This window comes from Lethenteron reissneri, chromosome 20, assembly GCF_015708825.2.
Source record: "Lethenteron reissneri isolate LAM-NWPU_2019-01 chromosome 20, ASM1570882v1, whole genome shotgun sequence".
Taxonomy (NCBI): Eukaryota; Metazoa; Chordata; class Hyperoartia; order Petromyzontiformes; family Petromyzontidae; genus Lethenteron; species Lethenteron reissneri.
In genome coordinates, this window is record NC_083798.1 from 8,758,889 (window position 1) to 8,780,833 (window position 21,945).

The window sequence follows — 21,945 nt, forward strand, 5'->3', positions numbered from 1 at the left end:
CATGCAATACTCATCCAAGAAAAGAGCAATCTAACTCTATAACATTTATGCATTGACAGCGCTTGTACAAGGAAGCCTGGGAGCATGACAAGATCAGCATTCACGTCATGCCCGACACTCCAGGGCTGCTGCAGGCCAAGGTCAACTCCTACAACCTGAGCGATGTGAGTGGTTCATATAGTCCGCGATCACACAGTTTATGAGCAAATAAAATATGTATATCCTGCTTAACTGGTCGTATCTAAACAAATGTTGAGCAAATGGTTGGTTCGGAATAACCAGACATAGGTCACCCTCTCTATTGGTCCTAACTGATGACATCACATTTCTCTCTGCACGTGAATGGAGTAGCCTGTGGTCTAGCTACATCACAGGAATCGTTTGTTTCAGGTTTGCTACAAAAAAGGACTGGAGGAGCAGCGTGCTCTAGGCTGTGACGTGCGAGCAGACGCCATCCCCATCCGAGCGGCCAAGGCCTGCAGGGCGATCGCCAGTGACGTGAGCTCACACCGCTGCACCACCACTGCCTTCACAGCAACGAGCCACTATCCTGTGGCCACAGGCTGAAGGACGTGTGCCTCTTTCTTTTGCAGGTCAAGTACAAGGAGGCTTTTGAGAAGGCAAAGGGACACCACGTGGGCTTCCAAAGCCTGGAAGACGATCCCAAGCTGGTCCACTCCATGCGAGTTGCTAAAATGCAAAGCGATCGTGCGTACAAGAAGGATTTTGAAAAGAGTAAGACAAACTACCACATGCCTTTGGACATGCTGAACCTCGTCATGGCCAAGAAGTGCCAGGACATGGTCAGTGACACCAACTACAGGCAGAGGCTGCACGACTGGACGTGTCTGCCGGACCAGACCAGCGTCGCCCACGCCAAGATGGCCAACGAGCTGCAGAGCGATGTAAGATCTTGTTTTATGTTTTTGTTTACTCATCTATTCTGGTTTCCTCAGTGTCTAGCACCACATAATTCTGGTTATGTCACACTAGACACTGTACAAGGCAGACCTGGATTGGATCCGGGGATGTGGCTGGATCCCGGTTGGGTCCCTGGACAATGTGAAGGCTCAGAGAGCAGGAGACATCCTGAGCGAGAGGAAATACCGGCAGCATCCAGACACCATAGGCTTCACCAGCATCACCGACTCTCCCGTCATGCAGCAGTGCAAGATCAATGCCGACCAGATCAACAACGTGAGTGCTGTGCTTGACTTGATATAATTTCTGAAATGCTCCTACATTCAATACTCATGCGAGTAAAAGGCAATCTAACTCCCAAACGTATCTGCACTGACAGCGCTTGTACAAGGAAGCCTGGGAGCAGGACAAGATCAGCATTCATGTCATGCCCGACACTCCAGACATGTTGCAGGCCAAGGTCAACTCCTACAACCTGAGCGATGTGAGTCATTATGATATGAATGTTTTTGATATTTTACGTTGGATTTGGAAACCAGTCGCACTGTGTCTCACACTTCTGGCATCGATCTTGCTGAGATCACAGCGGTGGTTATCGTGAAATCAAATATGAAAGTTCAATATTATTCTTGCATTGCATTTTGCCTCGACTGTGTCACATTTCTCTATTTTGCAAGGCGATTCCACTCTCTGAGACATGTCCACCACTGCATGCAAAGAGCTCCAGGAGACAGTGTTGAGTCGCAGCAGCGCCCATTTATGAATGCACCGACAGGGCCAGCAACGAAATTACACACGATCACAACTCATTCAGCCCACAGATACAGCACCCTGTGCCCTTGCTCTCTCACAAAGGATCATACTTCGCGTTGTGAATTTAACAGTTTACATATCAAATATCATTCGCTATTACAGGCATGCCTCATAGCGTTCAGGATGCATTCTTGGAAAGCGGAGCGCGATACGAAACAACGCGATACGATGTCATAACACAGTTACAATGGAGATGCATTACCGACAGCGCTATTTTTTACCTATCAGCGGTATCGGTGATCGCCTTAATACTGATACTGTACACATGATAAATATATTCAAGCATTTTATAAATAAAAATATTAACTTTTAATGATGACATGAAAAAATTACAAAAAGTTATCTGCCAACCAGTGCATTCGTTTGGAGCTTGCGTAAGATTAACCACCATCTGCCGTAAATACACGTTCCGTGGGAAGCCTTCAAGACTGGCGGGCCGAGGCTGGGGCACTGATTGGCCCAGCGCCACGGAGCGTCAGCGACTCTCACTGGTTGAACACGTGGCTCTGAGAAACGAGGGAGCGACGCGCACTGCGTGTTCTTGCTCAGGAATTTTGAACCATGCAGGAATTTTGAACGGAGGAATTTTCCTCCAGGACAAAGACCGTACGTAATAAGGAAACTGCATTATAAGAGTCAGCGCAACGAGAAATATGCCTGTATTATAAACAACCATACTCTTTGGTTCTTTCGGTAAAGTCACGTAGGTAGAAAAATAAAATGAAATAAAAAATAATATATCACGACGTTTCAATCGCAACACAAGCGGTCGTCCTCAGGCGGAAAAAATAATCCAGCAGTGGAACTGCTGAACCAGGAAGAAACAGCGAAAGAGCCGTTACAACAAGAGGTTATATATGTTGGCGAAGGGCAAGCAGCCAGGGTCTGAGCTGGAAAGGAATTCCATCCCCGCACGCAAGCTCGTCAGTTGTGTTAATGGGGGAGATTAGGGAGAGAGATTAGCATGAAATGAGCTTCCGTTGCCGTGTAAGAGTATCGCCCCGTGTATGCGCATAACAGCAGTGTTAATGGGAGATTAGCACTATGTTGATATGTTGATGGGAGAGATTTGGCAGAGAGATTAGGGAGATTAGTAAGTTAATGTCATGTCTATGTGTAACACAAGCTAGAAATAACCACTGTATTAACTTTAATAATATGTATTATAAATACTATATATGTGAATTATGTTGCATTACAATTAAGGATTATATTTAGATTTAAATTAAAATATCAGAGCTCCGCAATCATGCTACATTCCTCTCATTGCCCTGCGTGGCTTGGAGCCCACTGTCGGTCTTGTGCCTGCCTGCGCATGTCCATTGGAAGACGCAGAGCCCAACGCATTGCTGCCCATCTGATCGAAGCCAATCGCGGCCCAGCCCTGTCCACGCTGCTATTACGCAATTCCCGCATTACACTTAAGAGGATATTGATTATTTATTCAGGGACTCTATATCCAATTTCAGAAATTAATTGCGTGAATATTTATTTTCTAGAAATACTACAAGCACAGTCTGGAACAGATGAGATCCGATGGATATGACTTAAGGTTGGATGCCATCTCAATCAAAGCTGCAAAAGCATCCAGGAGTATCGCCAGTGACGTAAGCACCTCCCTCGCATGGAGCCCACCCCTGTCGCTGCTAACTTTACATGTTATGTTTACATTGTGAGTTTGTGTTCCCGCACATTATTGGTTATTTACAAGTATTTTTTTTCTCTCCAGTACATATACAAGGAGGCTTACCGCAAGCAGAAGGGACACCACGTGGGCTTCCGAAGCCTGGAAGACGATCCCAAGCTGGTCCACTCCATACGCGTTGCCAAAATGCAGAGTGACCGTGAATACAAGAAGGATTTTGAAAAGAGTAAGACAAACTACCACATGCCTTTGGACATGCTGAACCTCGTCATGGCCAAGAAGTGCCAGGACATGGTCAGTGACACCAACTACAGGCAGAGGCTGCACGACTGGACGTGTCTGGCGGACCAGACCAGCGTCGCCCACGCCAAGATGGCCAACGAGCTACAGAGCGATGTAAGGCCTTATTTAAAAATGTGTTATTATTATTATTTGAACAGTGGAAAGGAATTTATTTCTCTGACATGCTTTTGTGTCTCAGACTCTGTACAAGGCAGACCTGGATTGGATCCGGGGGTGTGGCTGGATTCCGGTTGGGTCCCTGGACAATGTGAAGGCTCAGAGAGCAGGAGACATCCTGAGCGAGAGGAAATACCGGCAGCACCCAGAGACCGTAGGCTTCACCAGCATCACCAACTCACCTTTCATGCAACAGTGCAAGCTCAACGCCGACCAGATCAACGACGTGAGTGCATCAGTACTGTGCTTGGACTGAGTTTCTAAATATTCCTTGCATGCATTACTCATGCGATAGGAGGATGAGAAGGATAATTTAACTCCGTTGTGTATCTGCACCGACAGCGCTTGTACAAGGAAGCCTGGGAGCAGGACAAGGTCAGCATTCACGTCATGCCCGACACGCCACAGCTGCTGCAGGCCAAGGTCAACACCTACAACCTGAGCGATGTGAGTACCTAGGTGTGAGAGACTCAATTTTATTGTTCGTATTAAAATTTATTCCAATTAAATGCATCTGTCTATATCACAATATGTTGTGTTTTCTACGTCTAATTTCATTCCGTAATGATTATATGTACAGAAATACTACAAGCAGGGTCTGGAGCAGATGAAAGCGGATGGATATGACCTGAGGTTGGACGCCATTTCTATTAAAGCTGCAAAAGCCTCAAGGAACATCGCCAGCGATGTAAGCAACCTTCCACTCATTAGCGGAAATTGAATGCTTACTATTGTGTTAACTTAAGAAGTTACAACCCTTCTTGAGCCATACATGATTTTTCAAGATTCTAACTGCTATAGTAATACAACAACTGAACTTTTGTATGGGCTGGCAGAGCCAAAGAGTCGTTATTGACAGGTATATTTTCCAGGTGACAACCAGGCCATGCAGATTCTTCCATGGAAGGTTGTGTCTCCTCCACTCCTACACAACTACAGAATGAAACCAGACAAGGGCAGGGGCCATAGGACTCCCCCATATACAATTACATTTACATCGCGTCTCAATTTAACCACATCTCCAGACGCTTCACATGAAACGTAAAGCATTCAAAGGGTATGAATAGGTAAAAAAAACAGAAAAAAATAAGATTTAAACATTTTATCCATATGCACATGAAAACAAATGATGTTGGAGGTTTGACTTGAACAACGGCAGAGTCTCAAATGCATGGAGTTTAAATGGAATTGAATTCCAGAGCCTAGATAGGAGAATCCGAGAAGGGGGACCTTCAAGGAATGAAGGTTGTCTGTGGGCTTTATCGCTGGAATGGAGATAACGTGCCAGAGAATCGAGTGAGATAAGAGGGGAGAAGTAGCCAGGGGCAAGACAAATGCCAATAAGAGCCACTGCAATATTAAATTGAATTTGAGACTTGACAGGAAGCCAGTGCAAAGATTGCAGTGCAGGAGTGCTATAATCACATTTTCACTTTTGGGTGAGGAGCCTTGTATCGAAATTCTGAATCATGTGTTATCTTGAAAGGAGGGAATTTGAAATACCATACAAGAGCGAGTTTCATTGGTCTAGGCGAGAAGTAATAAAAGCGTGGATATAGGCCTTAGCAGACAGTGCAGGTAAACATTGCCGTGTCGACTCAGTGTGACGCAGGTGGCAGTAAGAGTCCTTGCAGACTCGGGAGATGTGGCGGGTGAACATATCAGGGTACAGGAGATCCACACTCGACTTTGAGATTCTATTTTGACACTTTTTGTTTCACCAATCTGAAGGATCTCAGTTTTGGTAGTATTTAAAAGAAGAAATTTTGAACCAATCCAGTTTGAGATTGCATTAAAACAAGCTAAAAAATTGGACATTGCAGATGAATGAGAGAAGTCCATAGAGACGTACTGCTGGGTGTTATCAGCACAGATCTCATGTGCCACCTTTAAACTTGATATGATTGCACCAAATTGAAGGAGGTAAATGGGAAAGGCAGTGGGCCAAATAAGGAGTCATGTGGTACCCCATTGATTTAACAGTTTTAGAGAGAAAGATTTACCCTGAAATGAATCATAAACAAAATAATTTTATGGTAAGAAGATAACCCAGAGAGTAATATACTTACGTATCTCTGAAGGCACTGCAGCCTGTGGTCTAGAATGCAGCTGTGAGATCAATGGGGACCAGAAGCATAAGAGACCCATGATCATAAGAGACTAGGAAGCCATTGACCACACCTAAACATTGTCTCTGTAAAAGTGGCCTTGTTAAAAACCAAACTGCAATAGGTCATAGAGACCATGGATGGCAAGGTGATTAGGTAGAAATGTAAAAGTATTCTTTTCCAGAACCTTCCCCAGAAAAGACAATTTTGAGATAGGGTAGAATTTTTTTAAAGTAAGTCAGGGTCAACATTAGATTTGTGAGTATAAGAGTGGCAGTAGCTTGTACCGGTAGAATGAATCCATTGACCACCCAAGTGATATGGTGATAGAGTGGGTAGGCAGTGTGCGATGAGTTTTCTGAGACCCAGATCCATGATGGAAGTAGACATCTTCATTTTGGAGAAGATGTTGGGTAATTCAAGTTTGTGTGACGGCTTATGGGATGTCAAGCTGGGGGGGGGGGGGGGGGGGAAGAAAAAGGAACAGGGGAGGCATTGTGTGATGCCAGTTTGCCACTTCTAATTTGTTTCAAAATCATGGATGAATTTTTTTCATGAAAAACTATATCTTCAATTAGATTTTCACCAATTGCTGCTTACTTTACGGTCATAGGAGATACTAAAGGCTGCGCTTTTAATATTCTTGATCAAATGTTTGTAAGGTTTGGTATTCTATCATCTAAGCAACCCTAAGTTTACAAGAATTAATTTAGTGTTTTAATAATTTTTTTGATCAACATTCTTTATTTTTTCAGGTCAAGTACAAGGAGGCTTTTGAGAAGGCTAAGGGACACCACGTGGGCTTCCAAAGCCTGGAAGACGATCCCAAGCTGGTCCACTCCATGCGCGTTGCCAAAATGCAAAGCGATCGTGCGTACAAGAAGGATTTTGAAAAGAGTAAGACAAACTACCACATGCCTTTGGACATGCTGAACCTCGTCATGGCCAAGAAGTGCCAGGACATGGTCAGTGACACCAACTACAGGCAGAGGCTGCACGACTGGACGTGTCTGCCGGACCAGACCAGCGTCACCCACGCCAAGATGGCCAACGAGCTTCAGAGCGATGTAAGGTTTTGTAATTGCATATTTATTGTTTGCATTTCATTCTCATTGTTATTCAAGCAGTGGATAACACAACATAATTTATTATGTGTTTTTGTTTCTCAGACTCTGTACAAGGCAGACCTGGATTGGATCCGGGGATGTGGCTGGATTCCGGTTGGGTCCCTGGACAATGTGAAGGCTCAGAGAGCAGGAGACATCCTGAGCGAGAGGAAATACCGGCAGCACCCAGAGACCGTAGGCTTCACCAGCATCACCAACTCACCTTTCATGCAGCAGTGCAAGCTCAACGCCGACCAGATCAACGACGTGAGTGCATTGGTGCTCTTCTTGGCCTGCTTCTGCACATTTTTGCCAGAATGCATGACTGTAACACCCCAATTTACACCACCCCCCCCCTGCTTAACTTAATTTCTCTGCAACATCCTCAACTTATTGATACCCAATCCTATATGATGTACTGTGTACCTCACCAAAACCTACTCGAGATTTAGGAACATTACCATTAAGGCTCAAATTAGCGCCCAAATGTTAGCGTCCTTGACTGGTTATAGTCTCTTTTATGTGTACTCTATTCGTATTTTTCCCCCCACATACCATGCTTATGGCAACTATTTGTATACAAATGAAAACTATTTTGACATGATAACCTACTACTAATAATATATATAGTATAATACACAAAGTAATATATCTTCAATAATAAGCATTTGCTTCTCACATTGATGGTTGGACAGTATAGATGTGCAATGGGTTACTGAGCATCCTTTGTTAATGTTCTGTACCACGTTACGATCCACCATCCCATCTCTTTGCTTCGATTTAGGTACTTTCACTTTACGTTCTAGTTTTCAGGAACGCATCTTGGACGTAAACTGGAGTATGCCTTTACTTGCATTATCTTCTTGGTTCTTTCGGTAAAGTCACGTAGAAGGGAAGTAATAAAATAATAAAAATAAAACATAATAAAATAAGATAATTCTCACGACGTTTCGGCTACAACGCAAGCAGCCGTCTTCAGGTGAAGAATGAGACACTGCCAAGCTAGGAGCTTATATATAAGCTGGGTTGGAGGTTGAAGAAGAGCGCCTTAACAAAAAGAATGTGCATATCAAGAGGAATTTAGCATATTCATGGAAAATGCGTAGGAGGTGGGCGGGGGGGGGTTTCAAAGTCATATTATGCCCATGCATTATGCAGGATCAGCAGCACCAAGGGAGGGTGCAGGGAGTAGCATTAACAAAGGAAAGGAATGTTAATGATATGTAGCTGCAGTTACTCAACAACCACGTAGAAAACTAAAGTATAAACTACATAAAAAACTAAAGTATAAACTGCATAGCATCATCAGTATAATTACTATACTCTACAATAAGCTGAGTTACTAACAGCAAGTAATACTATTCCCTGCACCCTCCCTTGGTGCTGCTGATCCTGCATAATGCATGGGCATAATATGACTTTGAAACCCCCCCGCCCACCTCCTACGCATTACCATGAATATGCTAAATTCCTCTTGATATGCACATTCTTTTTGTTAAGGCGCTCTTCTTCAACCTCCAACCCAGATTATATATAAGCTCCTAGCTTGGCAGTGTCTCATTCTTTACCTGAAGACGGCTGCTTGCGTTGTAGCCGAAACGTCGTGAGAATTATTTTATTTTATTATGTTTTATTTTTATTATTTTATTACTTCCCTTCTACGTGACTTTACCGAAAGAACCAAGAAGATGAATCCCTGCAGTCACAAAAGCTTTAAATCGAAATTTACTTGCATTAGTTAAGAAGGAATGTAATCAAATGTCTCAACATGTTCACACAAACAGCGCTTGTACAAGGAAGCCTGGGAGCAGGACAAGGTCAGCATTCACGTCATGCCTGACACGCCACAGCTGTTGCAGGCCAGGGTCAACACCTACAACCTGAGCGATGTAAGTTCATGGCAGATGGATGTTAATCATATGTTCACTTACAAGGGAGCGATTTATTTATTATTAGCACACACATATATACGGTATATACAGTATAATGCATCAGATTTCTATGGGTAATTTTGATATTTTTTTCTAGAAATCCTACAAGCAAGGTCTGGAGCAGATGAGAGCAGATGGATATGACCTCAAGTTGGACGCCATCTCCATTAAAACTGCAAAAGCCTCCAGGAATATCGCCAGTGATGTGAGCAGCTCCCTGTCATGAAGAGTCACTGGCTGATCACCCCCTTTACTTTCCGCTTGACCAATAGCTTGTAATGTAATGTTTCATATCTTTGCAGTACATATACAAGGAGGCTTACCGCAAGCAGAAGGGACACCACGTGGGCTTCCGAAGCCTGGAAGACGATCCCAAGCTGGTCCACTCCATACGCGTTGCCAAAATGCAGAGCGACCGTGAATACAAGAGGGATTTTGAAAAGAGTAAGACAAACTACCACATGCCTTTGGACATGCTGAACCTCGTCATGGCCAAGAAGTGCCAGGACATGGTCAGTGACACCAACTACAGGCAGAGGCTACACGACTGGACGTGTCTGGCGGACCAGACCAGCGTCGCCCACGCCAAGATGGCCAACGAGCTGCAGAGCGATGTAAGGCCTTATTTACATTGTTTCATTATTATTCGAACAGTGGAAAGGAATTTATGTATCTGACATGCTTCTGTCTCTCAGACTCTGTACAAGGCAGACCTGGATTGGATCCGGGGATGTGGCTGGATTCCGGTTGGGTCCCTGGACAATGTGAAGGCTCAGAGAGCAGGAGACATCCTGAGCGAGAGGAAATACCGGCAGCACCCAGAGACCGTAGGCTTCACCAGCATCACCAACTCGCCTTTCATGCAGCAGTGCAAGCTCAACGCTGACCAGATCAACGACGTGAGTGCTTTCGTGCTGTTTCTGGGCTGATTTTGCAAAATGTTTCCACGTGAAATACTCACCTGAGCGAAAGGTAATCTGACAAACGTATGTGCATTGACAGCGCTTGTACAAGGAAGCCTGGGAGCATGACAAGGTCAGCATTCACGTCATGCCCGACACTCCAGGGTTGCTGCAGGCCAAGGTCAACTCCTACAACCTGAGCGATGTGAGTAGCAGAGTGGGAGAGAAAAAGCTGTATAAAATTGTAGAGGTACTAGAAATTGCAGTAACCTTTCAAAGTAACGTTTTAATAAATTAATTAAGTTATATTTTTGCTAAACTATGAATACCCATTGTACAGAAATACTACAAGCAGGGTCTGGAGCAGATGAGATCCGATGGATATGACTTAAGGTTGGATGCCATCTCAATCAAAGCTGCAAAAGCATCCAGGAGTATCGCCAGTGACGTAAGCACTTCCCTCGCATGGAGCCCACCCCTGTCGCTGCTAACTTTACATGTTATGTTTACATTGTGAGTTTGTGTTCCCGCACATTATTGGTTATTTAAAAGTATTTTTTTTCTCTCCAGTACATATACAAGGAGGCTTACCGCAAGCAGAAGGGACACCACGTGGGCTTCCGAAGCCTGGAAGACGATCCCAAGCTGGTCCACTCCATACGCGTTGCCAAAATGCAGAGTGACCGTGAATACAAGAGGGATTTTGAAAAGAGTAAGACAAACTACCACATGCCTTTGGACATGCTGAACCTCGTCATGGCCAAGAAGTGCCAGGACATGGTCAGTGACACCAACTACAGGCAGAGGCTGCACGACTGGACGTGTCTGCCGGACCAGACCAGCGTCGCCCACGCCAAGATGGCCAACGAGCTGCAGAGCGATGTAAGATTTCGATTAGATATTTTCTCTTTGTTATTCAAGCAGTGGATAACACCAAGTAATTTCTGATGTTATTTTGTTTCTCAGACTCTGTACAAGGCAGACCTGGATTGGCTTCGAGGATGTGGGTGGATTCCAGTTGGGTCCCTGGACAATGTGAAGGCTCAGAGAGCAGGAGACATCCTGAGCGAGAGGAAATACCGGCAGCACCCAGAGAACGTAGGCTTCACCAGCATCACCAACTCGCCTTTCATGCAGCAGTGCAAGCTCAACGCCGACCAGATCAACGACGTGAGTGCTGTGCTTTACTTGATATCTTTTATTAAATGCTTCTACATGCAATACTCATGCGAGTAAAGGATAATGTGACTCTAAAGTGCAGTAGATCATCGATAATTATTCGGCGGCTTCGGTAGGGGAAGGAGCGCCGTATTTTATAAAATGCTGTATAATCACGAATTATTATTTCAAATAGCTGATTTTTGCACATTCTTGCCTAACATTACGTTTTAGGTGCTGTGTTTGTTTTTGTGTGTTTTAAATGTGTTTACTATATGAAGTTGGCATAAGTAATCATACAAATAAACAAACAAAAATATCCTACTGTAAAAAAGCGAGTGTATTTACTGTATCGTACTTAACACTCTAATCTCAAAGACTGCATGCGGTGATATACGTACTATGCTCTTGTTTCAATAACCATGTGTTTGACGATCGCCGGACTGGTTACAGCCTTTGGAGCGGTTTTTCCGGTTTAACTGGATAGGCCCGGGACCGCCGGATAATGTTGGAAGCCGGATAATGTTGGAAGCTGGATGAATGCACGTCGGATAATCGATGATCAACTGTATGTGCATTGACAGCGCTTGTACAAGAAAGCCTGGGAGCAGGACAAGATCAGCATTCACGTCATGCCCGACACTCCAGGGCTGCTGCAGGCCAAGGTCAACACCTACAACCTGAGCGATGTGAGTTGGTATGAAATTAAAGGTCTTGATATTATACTTTGGCTTTCGTGTTTCATGTGTGGAATACATTTAACACGTTTCCAGCTAATGGTGTTCATATATATTTTACAGAAATACTACAAGCAGGGTTTGCAGCAGATGAGAGCCGATGGATATGACCTGGGATTGGAGGCCATCTCTATCAAAGCTGCAAAAGCATCCATGAACATCGCCAGTGATGTGAGCCCCATTCTCTTGTGTCATTTTAGGGTGGGGATACGATCTATCCTTGCAGTGCAACCAACTACAGCACATCTTCATATGCATTTGATTAAATATTTATGTATTTTTTTCAGGTCAAGTACAAGGAGGCCTTCGAGAAGGCAAAGGGACACCACGTGGGCTTCCAAAGCCTGGAAGACGATCCCAAGCTGGTCCACTCCATACGCGTTGCCAAAATGCAAAGCGATCGTGCGTACAAGAAGGATTTTGAAAAGAGTAAGACAAACTACCATATGCCTTTGGACATGATGAACCTCGTCATGGCCAAGAAGTGCCAGGACATGGTCAGTGACACCAACTACAGGCAGAGGCTACACGACTGGACGTGTCTGCCGGACCAGACCAGCGTCACCCACGCCAAGATGGCCAACGAGCTGCAGAGCGATGTAAGATCTTGTTTTTTGTTTTTGTTTACTCATCTATTCTGTTTTCCTCAGTGTCTAGCAACACGGCATTCTGGTTTATGTCACCCTAGACGCTGTACAAGGCAGATTTGGATTGGATCCGGGGGTGTGGCTGGACTCCGGTTGGGTCCCTGGACAATGTGAAGGCTCAGAGAGCAGGAGACATCCTGAGCGAGAGGAAATACCGGCAGCACCCAGAGACCGTAGGCTTCACCAGCATCACCAACTCACCTTTCATGCAACAGTGCAAGCTCAACGCCGACCAGATCAACGACGTGAGTGCATCAATACTCTGCTTGGACTGGGTTTCTAAATATTCCTTGCATGCATTACTCATGCGATAGGAGAATGATAATTTAACTCCGTTGTGTATCTACACCCACAGCGCTTGTACAAGGAAGCCTGGGAGCAGGACAAGGTCAGCATTCACGTCATGCCCGACACTCCACAGCTGCTGCAGGCCAAGGTCAACACCTACAACCTGAGCGATGTGAGTACCTAGGTGTAGGAGATAAGGACCTGGATTAAGTTTACACGATTAGCTGGTAGTGGTTGATATGGAGAATGGGTTGGAAGCTTGGGATATTCGACAAATTGATGCAGTAAAGTACCTCGTATTATAAAAAAAGTGTTCTTGTTGTACAGAAATCCTACAAGCAGGATCTGGTGCAGATGAGAGCAGATGGGTATGACCTGGGGTTGGAGGCAATCTCCGTTAAAGCTGCAAAAGCCTCCAGGAACATCGCCAGTGATGTGAGTACCTATCTCATGTTATTGCATGTTCATACCTTTTGCTGACATGTCTCTATGAATTTATGAATTGATGTATTCATCTGTGTTAATTTCTCTATAGTACCTATACACGGAGGCTTACCGTAAGGAAAAGGGACATCACTTTGGATTCCAAAGCCTGGAAGACGATCCCAAGCTAGTCCACTCTATGCGCGTTGCTAAAATGCAGAGCGATCGTGAATACAAGAAGCATTTTGAAAAGAGTAAGACAAACTACCACATGCCTTTGGACATGCTGAACCTCGTCATGGCCAAGAAGTGCCAAGACATGGTCAGTGACACCAACTACAGGCAGAGGCTGCACGACTGGACGTGTCTGCCGGACCAGACCAGCGTCGCCCACGCCAAGATGGCCAACGAGCTGCAGAGCGATGTAAGATCTCAATTAGATATGTTTTCTGTTTGTTATTCAAGCAGTGGAGAACACCAAGTAATTTCTGATGCTATTTTGTTTCTCAGACTCTGTACAAGGCAGACCTGGATTGGCTCCGGGGATGTGGCTGGATTCCGGTTGGGTCCCTGGACAATGTGAAGGCTCAGAGAGCAGGAGACATCCTGAGCGAGAGGAAATACCGGCAGCACCCAGAGACCGTAGGCTTCACCAGCATCACCAACTCACCTTTCATGCAACAGTGCAAGCTCAACGCCGACCAGATCAACGACGTGAGTGCATTGGTGCTGTTCTCAGGCTGAGTCTCTAAGTGTTCCCAGTATGCAATAGTCTCTCTGTGTGTGAAAAATGTAACCTGACTCCATAATGTACCCGTACTCACAGCGCTTGTACAAGAAGGCCTGGGAGCAGGACAAGGTCAGCATTCACGTCATGCCCGACACTCCACAACTGCTGCAGGCCAAGGTCAACACCTACAACCTGAGCGATGTGAGTACCAGGGTGTGATTGAGAAGTTACTTTAACGCGTCACATAATGTATAAAATAACACTTGAGATGTGTTACTCTCTTATTTAAAACCCAACATCATGGATAGTGTCTTCTCTGTAGATGAGGCTATTCGTGTAAAGCTCGCAGCGCCAGGGCTCTGTAGTTTCATACGGTAGGTTTTTAGTTTGTGGTCCCACTGGCAGACACATGTGTTTTAAAGCACAAGAGTTATTCCTTCTTGAAAATGAAAGTCTATTTGGATCAAATTCTTCCTGCCAGAATTACAGCCGTCACTTGCACTGTGCCTGAACACAATGTCTGGTGTAACCCACACCCTGTCCATGTGAATCAGTACAGTATTCATATTAGGCAATGAAATGCATTACCTGCTTCTCGGTTGCATGGTATATTCCATATATCGTACATTCAACTGGCATCAACAACATTTTAAACTCTGAATTTTCGTTTGCTGTTTGTTTGTGTCGATTGGCATGTTAGAAGACGTGTGCGTGTAATATACTGTTTGTTTGTGATGTATTTTGTTATCACCACACAGAAATGCTACAGGAAAGGCCTGGATAAAATGAGAGCGGATGGATACGACCTCAAGTCGGACGCCATCTCCATTAAAGCAGCAAAGGCCTCCAGGGACATCGCTAGCGACGTGAGCAACCTTCCACTCATTAGAGACAACTGAATGCTTACTGTTGTGTTGACTGAAAAATGTACAACTCTTCTTGAGCATCTCCATGCATATCGTGGGCCGTCGCTGGCTGATCACTCCTTGATTTGCTGCTGAATCTGTTACGTTGAAGTAGAATGTTCATCAGTGACCCAATTTAAATGAAAGGAAAATTATAATTATTCTCTCACCTAGTTTACAGGAGTTTTCCAGTTCGATCCCAAACCCTGACAATACCAGTTGTATATTTGTAGTGCGCATGTTCTCTCTCCCCATAGTCTCGTGGATTTTGTTCCAAGTCATCCGGTTCTTCCCTACACATTTAGCAACGTGCGTCTAGATTATTTGGCTGCAGATATAAATTCGCACGTGACGACGCTGCAAGCCACTTCGATGAGCTATCATGTGTGGCCAGGTCACCACTGAAAGAGCTCAATGGGCTTTACTTGATGAAATAGTTTATTCTTCTTTGGTTCTTTCGGTAAAGTCACGTATAAAGAACAAATAATAAATTAAATAATAGCATACGACGTTTCGATTGCAACACAAGCAATCATCATCAGGTATAATGAAATAGCGACATAAAATCTAACCAGAAAAAATTATAGACAGACATATAAGCAGACAAATATCACCAAGATACACACAGCGGGCAACACAGGTACAGAGAGGGGTGATCGTCTCTGTGGGGTGGCCTTAAATAGACAGAGGGGGGCGGAGGCAGCGAGAGGGAGGGGTTAGAGACAAAATTTACATGTCAATGAGTACAACAAAATGGAGTGAGCAGGCTTAGGGGGAGAAAGAAACACACTAAAATTAAATAACCTAGCAAAGTATCAAAATGTTATGTAAAACGACACAGAGAGTCGGTCAACACACAATTAACACATAGCCTGGTCGATTACATATTTCAAAGATTGCTAAGTTAGAATTTAAGTGTGAAAATTTCAAAGAAAGACAAAACATAAAAACAAGAAGAACGGAGACACACAGACAGAGCAGAACCTAAGAACGACAAAAAACGAGTGTAGACAGAAAAAATTACACTAAATAAACAGGCAGAGAGAGAGAATAATTCCTGCAGTCACGAAAGCTCCAAAGTTAAGATTGAAATAGTTTAGTTTGGTTTTGACTCATTGTTCCTGTGATATCATGACATTGAATTAAGAAGTCGGGTCAGGTGACGCCAGTTATTTTGACTCCATAGTTTCTGCATTGAAGATGCTTGACACAATTCCAATTTTCTACATTTTCTTGTGTGAATTATTTTTTCAACTTACCAGTGAGTTGAAACAATAATTTTTGGCACATTAAACGTTTATATGCATGAAAATGTATTTTGTAAAAAATTGTGATTCGTATATTCAACGTGTATAATTATTTTGCAGTATATCTACAAGGAGGCTTACCGCAAGGACAAAGGACACCATTTTGGGTTCCGAAGCCTGGAAGACGACCCCAAGTTGGTACACTCCATACGCGTTGCTAAAATGCAAAGTGAACGTGAATACAGAAAGGATTTTGAAAACATTAAAAACAGTAACCACATTCCTTTGGACATGCTGAACCTCGTCATGGCCAAAAAGTGCCAGGACATCCTCAGTGATGTCAACTACAGGCAGAGGCTGCACGACTGGACGTGTCTGCCGGACCAGACCAGCATTGCCCATGCCAAGATGGCCAACGAGCTGCAGAGTGATGTAAGTCCCTTTATGTTTCTGTTTGTGTATCTATTATATCGTTTTTCAGTGTCCAGCATTTCAGAATTTTGGTTCGTGTCACCATAGGCCCTGTACAAGGCAGACCTGGAGTGGCTGCGGGGATGTGGCTGGATTGCCAATGAATCTCTGGATATGAAGAAGTCTCAGAGAGCAGCAGAGATTCTGAGTGACAAAAAATACCGGCAGCATCCAGCCACCCTAAGCTTCACCAGTGTGAATGACTCGCCTTTCTTGCTGCAGTGCAAGCTCAATGCCGACCAGATCAACGATGTGAGTTCATGAGTGCTGTGTTTGGGCTGAGTCTCTATGTGATTCCGGTATGCAATACTCATGCGATTAAATGACCATTTGACCCACTAACGTATGTGGGCACTGACAGCGTTTGTACAGGGAAACATGGGAGCAGGACAAGATCAGAATTCACGTCATGCCTGACACGCCACAGATGCTGCAGGCCAAAGTCAACACCTACAACCTGAGTGATGTGAGTACCTGGGTGTGAGAGATAGGGACTTAGATAAGTGCATTGCAACCTGTGTGCTGCGGAAAAGTCCTGGGTGTGCCACGGTACCTTCGGAATTATAGGAGAGGAAGAGAACCTCAAATTCTCATATGCCGCCCGACTGATTCAGAGTGAGACCTCTGCTGTCAAACCGGAGCTGGCCATTAGCACACTGTCCAGGTATGGAAAATGTCCACTCTCTTCACAACTGCTCTATCACCAATAGGGAGTTAAGGGGTGGAGTTTTTTATGGCACAAAATACCCAGATAGTTGTCTAGTTTTGGTGGGGCTGATTGTAAGACCCCACCTCTCAGTATCAATCACCAGATCATCAGCATTCATAACATGGTTAAGCAATACGGAGCCATTCCTTGACCACACCCGGGCACCCATCAGAATCTCATTGTATTCCAAGTTGAACAGTGAATGGCTCTGACTCCTGGCCACAGAGCTTTACCCGGGCCTGCCCACCATCATGAAGGCCCTTAATGATTGTGAGCAGAGAGCCTGGGACGCCGCAAGCATGAAGAACTGCCCAGAGCCCAGGCCTGTTGATAGGCCTTGACCAGGTCAATAAATCAGAGATGTACGTCATGTTGGAATTCCCTACATATCTGCTGTAGCAGACCGACATAGAATATGGCATCCCTGCAGGGTCGCCCTGGCCGAAACCACGTTGGGGCTCTGCAGGTTTCTCCTCAGAGACACACACAGACACAAAGACACATAGACACGAATCTACTCACGCAGCTAGGAAAATTAACATGCTGACATGATTGGCTTTACCTGTTTTTCTCTATATCACACTATATTGCGATTGCCAAGTCTCGTATTTCTCTTCATTACAATGTGTGTTTCTCTTGCACAGAAATCCTACAGGAAGGGCCTGGAACAAATGAGAGCAGACGGCTATGACTTGGGGTCAGAGGCTATCTCTGTGAAAGCTGCAAAGGCTTCCAGAATTATCGCCAGTGATGTGAGCACCTCATTCCATGTCACTACATATTTGTTCTCTTTATTGCTTGATGGGTCATTGTATTATTATTAAGCGTGTTTACCCAGAAAAAAACTCACTGAGTCTCAAGACTCAGAAGGTTCCTGCTGAGTTTTTGCAGTTTGCGGCAAAGTTTTTTTTGTGTTTTTCAATTGAGTATTTTTTTGTTATTTGGCAAATTTAGATTTTGATGCCAGCACACAGTAGCGTATTCTTCTTTGCATATTGTCAGAGGACCTTTAGTGTCCACTTTGAGTGAAGCAGTCAGTGCATGGTATTTTATGCTTAGTACACCTGCAGAATGAACCAGGGCCGCCTAATGGATTGCACCACGAGCCTCAAAGAAGCAGGGAACATGCTACCGCTGGACTATGTAACCGCTATTTGAATTATTTGTATTTATTGTAATTATATTCCTCTGCTTTTTATACAGTACATATACAAGCAGGCTTATGAGCATGACAAGGGCCAGCTCTGTGGGATTCGCAGCCTGGATGATGACCTCAGGATGGTCAATGCCTTGCGAGTTGGCAAACTGCAGAGTGACCTTGAATACAAGAAAGATTTAGTGGAAAGTAAATCCAACTTGCACATTCCTACGGACATGCTGAACCTCGTCGTGGCCAAGAAGTGCCAGGACATGCTCAGTGACACCACCTACAGGCAGAGGCTGCACGACTGGACGTGTCTGCCGGACCAGACCAGCGTGGCCCATGCCAAGATGGCCACTGAGCTGCAGAGCGATGTAAGTTCCTTTATGTTTCTGTTTCTTTGTGTGTGTTTTGTATTATTTTTTCGTTTATACTACTGCAGAATTCTGGTTTATGTAACCCTAGACGCTGTACAAGGCAGACCTGGATTGGATCCGGGGATGTGGCTGGATTTCAGTTGGGTCCCTGGACAATGTGAAGGCTCAGAGAGCAGGAGACATCCTGAGCGAGAGGAAATACCGGCAGCACCCAGAGACCGTAGGCTTCACCAGCATCACCAACTCGCCTTTCATGCAACAGTGCAAGCTCAATGCCGACCAGATCAACGATGTGAGTAGACATTTTTACTGATATGTAATTCCTGTTTTTCAATGTGAGAAATAATTCCATATTGAGGCATGTTGAATGTTAAAGTCTTAACTTTGTTCCTCAAACAGCGCTTGTATAAGAAAGCCTGGGAGCAGGACAAGATCAGCATTCACGTCATGCCTGACACTCCACAGCTGCTGCAGGCCAAGGTCAACTCCTACAACCTGAGCGATGTGAGTGCACTTGAACTGATTGTTACTGATATCACGTGTTCACACATTATGATGTTATTTAATATAAGGACTCTATAGATTACAGGCTTCAATGGCTAATTCTATCAATATTTTTCTAGAAATCCTACAAGCAGGGTTTGGAGCAGATGAGAGCGGATGGGTATGACCTGGGGTTGGAAGCCATCTCCATTAAAGCTGCAAAGGCCTCCAGGAACATCGCCAGTGACGTGAGTACCTCCCTGCCACAAGACATTGGAGTGCCCCTGCTTCTGTAGAGCATCCTCTCCGTTTAATGGAATAAAAATGATTAACTTATTTTCATCGTTTATCTCTTCAGGTCAATTACAAAGAAGCATATGAGAAAGAAAAAGGGCATTACATTGGCTTCCAGTACTTGGATGATGATATCAAAATGCTTCACTCGACACGAGTTGGTAAATTGCTGAGCAATCTTGAATATAAGAAAGATTTTGATGAAAGTAAAGGGAAGTTTCACATTCCTACGGACATGATGAATGTTGTCATGGCCAAGAAGTGCCAGGATATCCTCAGTGACGTCAACTACAGGCAGAAGCTGCACGACTGGACGTGTCTGCCGGACCAGACCAGTATCGCCCACGCCAAGATGGCCAACGAGCTGCAGAGCGATGTAAGTCCCTTTATGTTTCTGTTTGTGCATCTATTCTACCGTGTTCCAGTGTCCAGCACTTCTGAATTCTGAATTATGTCACCATAGGCCCTGTACAAGGCAGACCTGGAGTGGCTGCGGGGTTGTGGATGGATTGCCAATGGCTCATTGGATATGAAGAAGGCTCAGAGAGCAGCAGAGATTCTGAGTGACAAAAAATATCGGCAGCATCCAGCCACCCTAAGCTTCACCAGTGTGAATGACTCGCCATTCTTGCTGCAGTGCAAGCTTAACGCCGACCAGATTAACGACGTGAGTTCATCAGTTCTGTGTTTGGGCTGAGTCCTTAAGTGTTCACAGCATTCAATACGTACGTCAGTGAAAGGCTGTCTGAGAATATAATGTATCTGCATTGACAGCGCTTGTACAAGGAAGCCTGGGAGCAGGACAAGGTCAGCATTCACGTCATGCCCGACACTCCACAACTGTTGCAGGCCAAGGTCAACACCTACAACCTGAGCGATGTGAGTTGATGTGACGACTTGGTTGGACGCACATCTGCAGTGTTTTTTTAAAAAATTGGTTCACATTTCGTTTTTTTGGCGTCCTTCTAGAATTGTATGTTTGTTCGGACAATGTAAACACCTCCGTGAATAGTTATCAAACGTACAAATATTATTTGAGATGCTTACAGATCCTAGTTGCGTCTTGAATTGTATTATTTGTTCATTTTGCAAAGCTCATAACCTTGCCTAATTCAAGATATAAGTACAATCTTATCCATTACAGTTATTTAATGGTGCTGTTTGAAACTGGCTACTTGACACTTTGGGCCTTTGGGCCCACGCTCAGCAACCTTGTTCACCAATTTTCCATGAGCAGTATATGCTGGGTAGGTGTCAGTAACTGATTAACCATTAGAGTAAAATGTAAAATATTTTCAATGTCATAGGTAAAGTGTTTTGTAATATTCTGAAAATTATTTAAACTATCCAATAATATTACGACGAAATGCTTTCCACCTTTGAAGATGACTTGTGTTGATGCCTGCCGTGCGACTGTTTCTACAGAAAAGCTACCGTAAGGATTGGGAGGAATCCCGAGCCCTGGGTCATGACGTGCGCTTTGATGCCATCCCCATACGAAGTGCCATGGCCTCCCGCGACATCTGCAGCGACGTACGCATCTCTCTCGCACAGCACCGGCCCTTACAAAGCGTTGGCTCATTGGGAAACTAGTGAGCGATAGATGCAGCTCTGTGAACCGGAATGCTGCTGCCGTTGTACAAGTTGCTGCAGCTGTGCATTGTGCTGTTGCTGGTGATGCGATCCGTGCTGCTGCTGTGCATTTGCTGTTTCTGCTGCTGTGCATTCTGCTGCTGTTGGTGTTGCTGTGTGATTGCTGCTGCTGCTGCACAAGCCATCCCAGTCTACAGCAAGTGGTTGGTACAGAGTCGCAATCTGTGAGCATCGCAGCATCTGTACACACCAGTAAACATTCACTATTGCAATCTAGATTTGAAGTTTTCGTGACTGCAGGGATCCATACTCTTTGGTTCTTTCGGTAAAGTTACGTAGGTATAAAATAAAATAAATTAAATCACTATGTTTCGATTGCAACACAATGATGATGATGATGATTGCTTGTGTTGCAATCGAAACGTCGTGATTTAATTTATTTCATTTTATACCTACGTGACTTTAGCGAAAGAACCAAAGAGTAGAGTATTCACTATTGCTTTACATTCCCACTTTGTGGTCGACGGAGAACACAATTTAGAGCCTAAAACAAGGCAAACATAAATCAGCGCAAAAACAACTGCATTACAGAAGCAATCAGAAATATTGCACAAACATAAATCAATGTAAGATTAAATACATTTATTTTTATGAAGGTTGGTTCAGACAAAAAAGCTGTTCATAGCAAAATTCAGTCGTAGAAACATTCACATGGATTTAGGGCAGGGGTGGGGAACGTCCGGCCCGCCGGCCATATAAGGCCCGCAAAATCATTTGGTCTGGCCCTGCCAAGGCAACCACAGGCGGGACTCGAAATTCAATAAATCTAGCAGCAAACCTGGAAAAGCAGTTGCGAG

At 44.5% G+C, this 21,945-nt stretch overlaps 1 protein-coding gene across 3 annotated transcripts in view; it reads left to right on the top strand.

Annotated features, from left to right (window-relative positions):
- Positions 1-21,945, top strand: part of LOC133344705 (nebulin-like) — a 103,514-nt gene that overhangs the window by 36,272 nt on the left and 45,297 nt on the right. For all 3 annotated transcript variants that reach the window (XM_061554774.1, XM_061554775.1, XM_061554776.1), the window contains 42 exons: positions 60-164; positions 391-498; positions 594-905; positions 994-1,197; positions 1,301-1,405; positions 3,234-3,341; positions 3,464-3,775; positions 3,861-4,064; positions 4,181-4,285; positions 4,419-4,526; positions 6,702-7,013; positions 7,116-7,319; positions 8,837-8,941; positions 9,081-9,188; positions 9,286-9,597; positions 9,679-9,882; positions 9,986-10,090; positions 10,226-10,333; positions 10,456-10,767; positions 10,852-11,055; positions 11,628-11,732; positions 11,844-11,951; positions 12,068-12,379; positions 12,469-12,672; positions 12,783-12,887; positions 13,043-13,150; positions 13,251-13,562; positions 13,649-13,852; positions 13,965-14,069; positions 14,627-14,734; positions 16,141-16,452; positions 16,540-16,743; positions 16,853-16,957; positions 17,845-17,952; positions 18,404-18,715; positions 18,807-19,010; positions 19,118-19,222; positions 19,342-19,449; positions 19,560-19,871; positions 19,959-20,162; positions 20,270-20,374; positions 20,921-21,028. In XM_061554774.1, the coding sequence (XP_061410758.1) occupies positions 60-164; positions 391-498; positions 594-905; positions 994-1,197; positions 1,301-1,405; positions 3,234-3,341; positions 3,464-3,775; positions 3,861-4,064; positions 4,181-4,285; positions 4,419-4,526; positions 6,702-7,013; positions 7,116-7,319; positions 8,837-8,941; positions 9,081-9,188; positions 9,286-9,597; positions 9,679-9,882; positions 9,986-10,090; positions 10,226-10,333; positions 10,456-10,767; positions 10,852-11,055; positions 11,628-11,732; positions 11,844-11,951; positions 12,068-12,379; positions 12,469-12,672; positions 12,783-12,887; positions 13,043-13,150; positions 13,251-13,562; positions 13,649-13,852; positions 13,965-14,069; positions 14,627-14,734; positions 16,141-16,452; positions 16,540-16,743; positions 16,853-16,957; positions 17,845-17,952; positions 18,404-18,715; positions 18,807-19,010; positions 19,118-19,222; positions 19,342-19,449; positions 19,560-19,871; positions 19,959-20,162; positions 20,270-20,374; positions 20,921-21,028 (7,503 nt within the window). The remainder of the gene's footprint in view (positions 1-59; positions 165-390; positions 499-593; positions 906-993; positions 1,198-1,300; positions 1,406-3,233; positions 3,342-3,463; positions 3,776-3,860; positions 4,065-4,180; positions 4,286-4,418; positions 4,527-6,701; positions 7,014-7,115; positions 7,320-8,836; positions 8,942-9,080; positions 9,189-9,285; positions 9,598-9,678; positions 9,883-9,985; positions 10,091-10,225; positions 10,334-10,455; positions 10,768-10,851; positions 11,056-11,627; positions 11,733-11,843; positions 11,952-12,067; positions 12,380-12,468; positions 12,673-12,782; positions 12,888-13,042; positions 13,151-13,250; positions 13,563-13,648; positions 13,853-13,964; positions 14,070-14,626; positions 14,735-16,140; positions 16,453-16,539; positions 16,744-16,852; positions 16,958-17,844; positions 17,953-18,403; positions 18,716-18,806; positions 19,011-19,117; positions 19,223-19,341; positions 19,450-19,559; positions 19,872-19,958; positions 20,163-20,269; positions 20,375-20,920; positions 21,029-21,945) is intronic.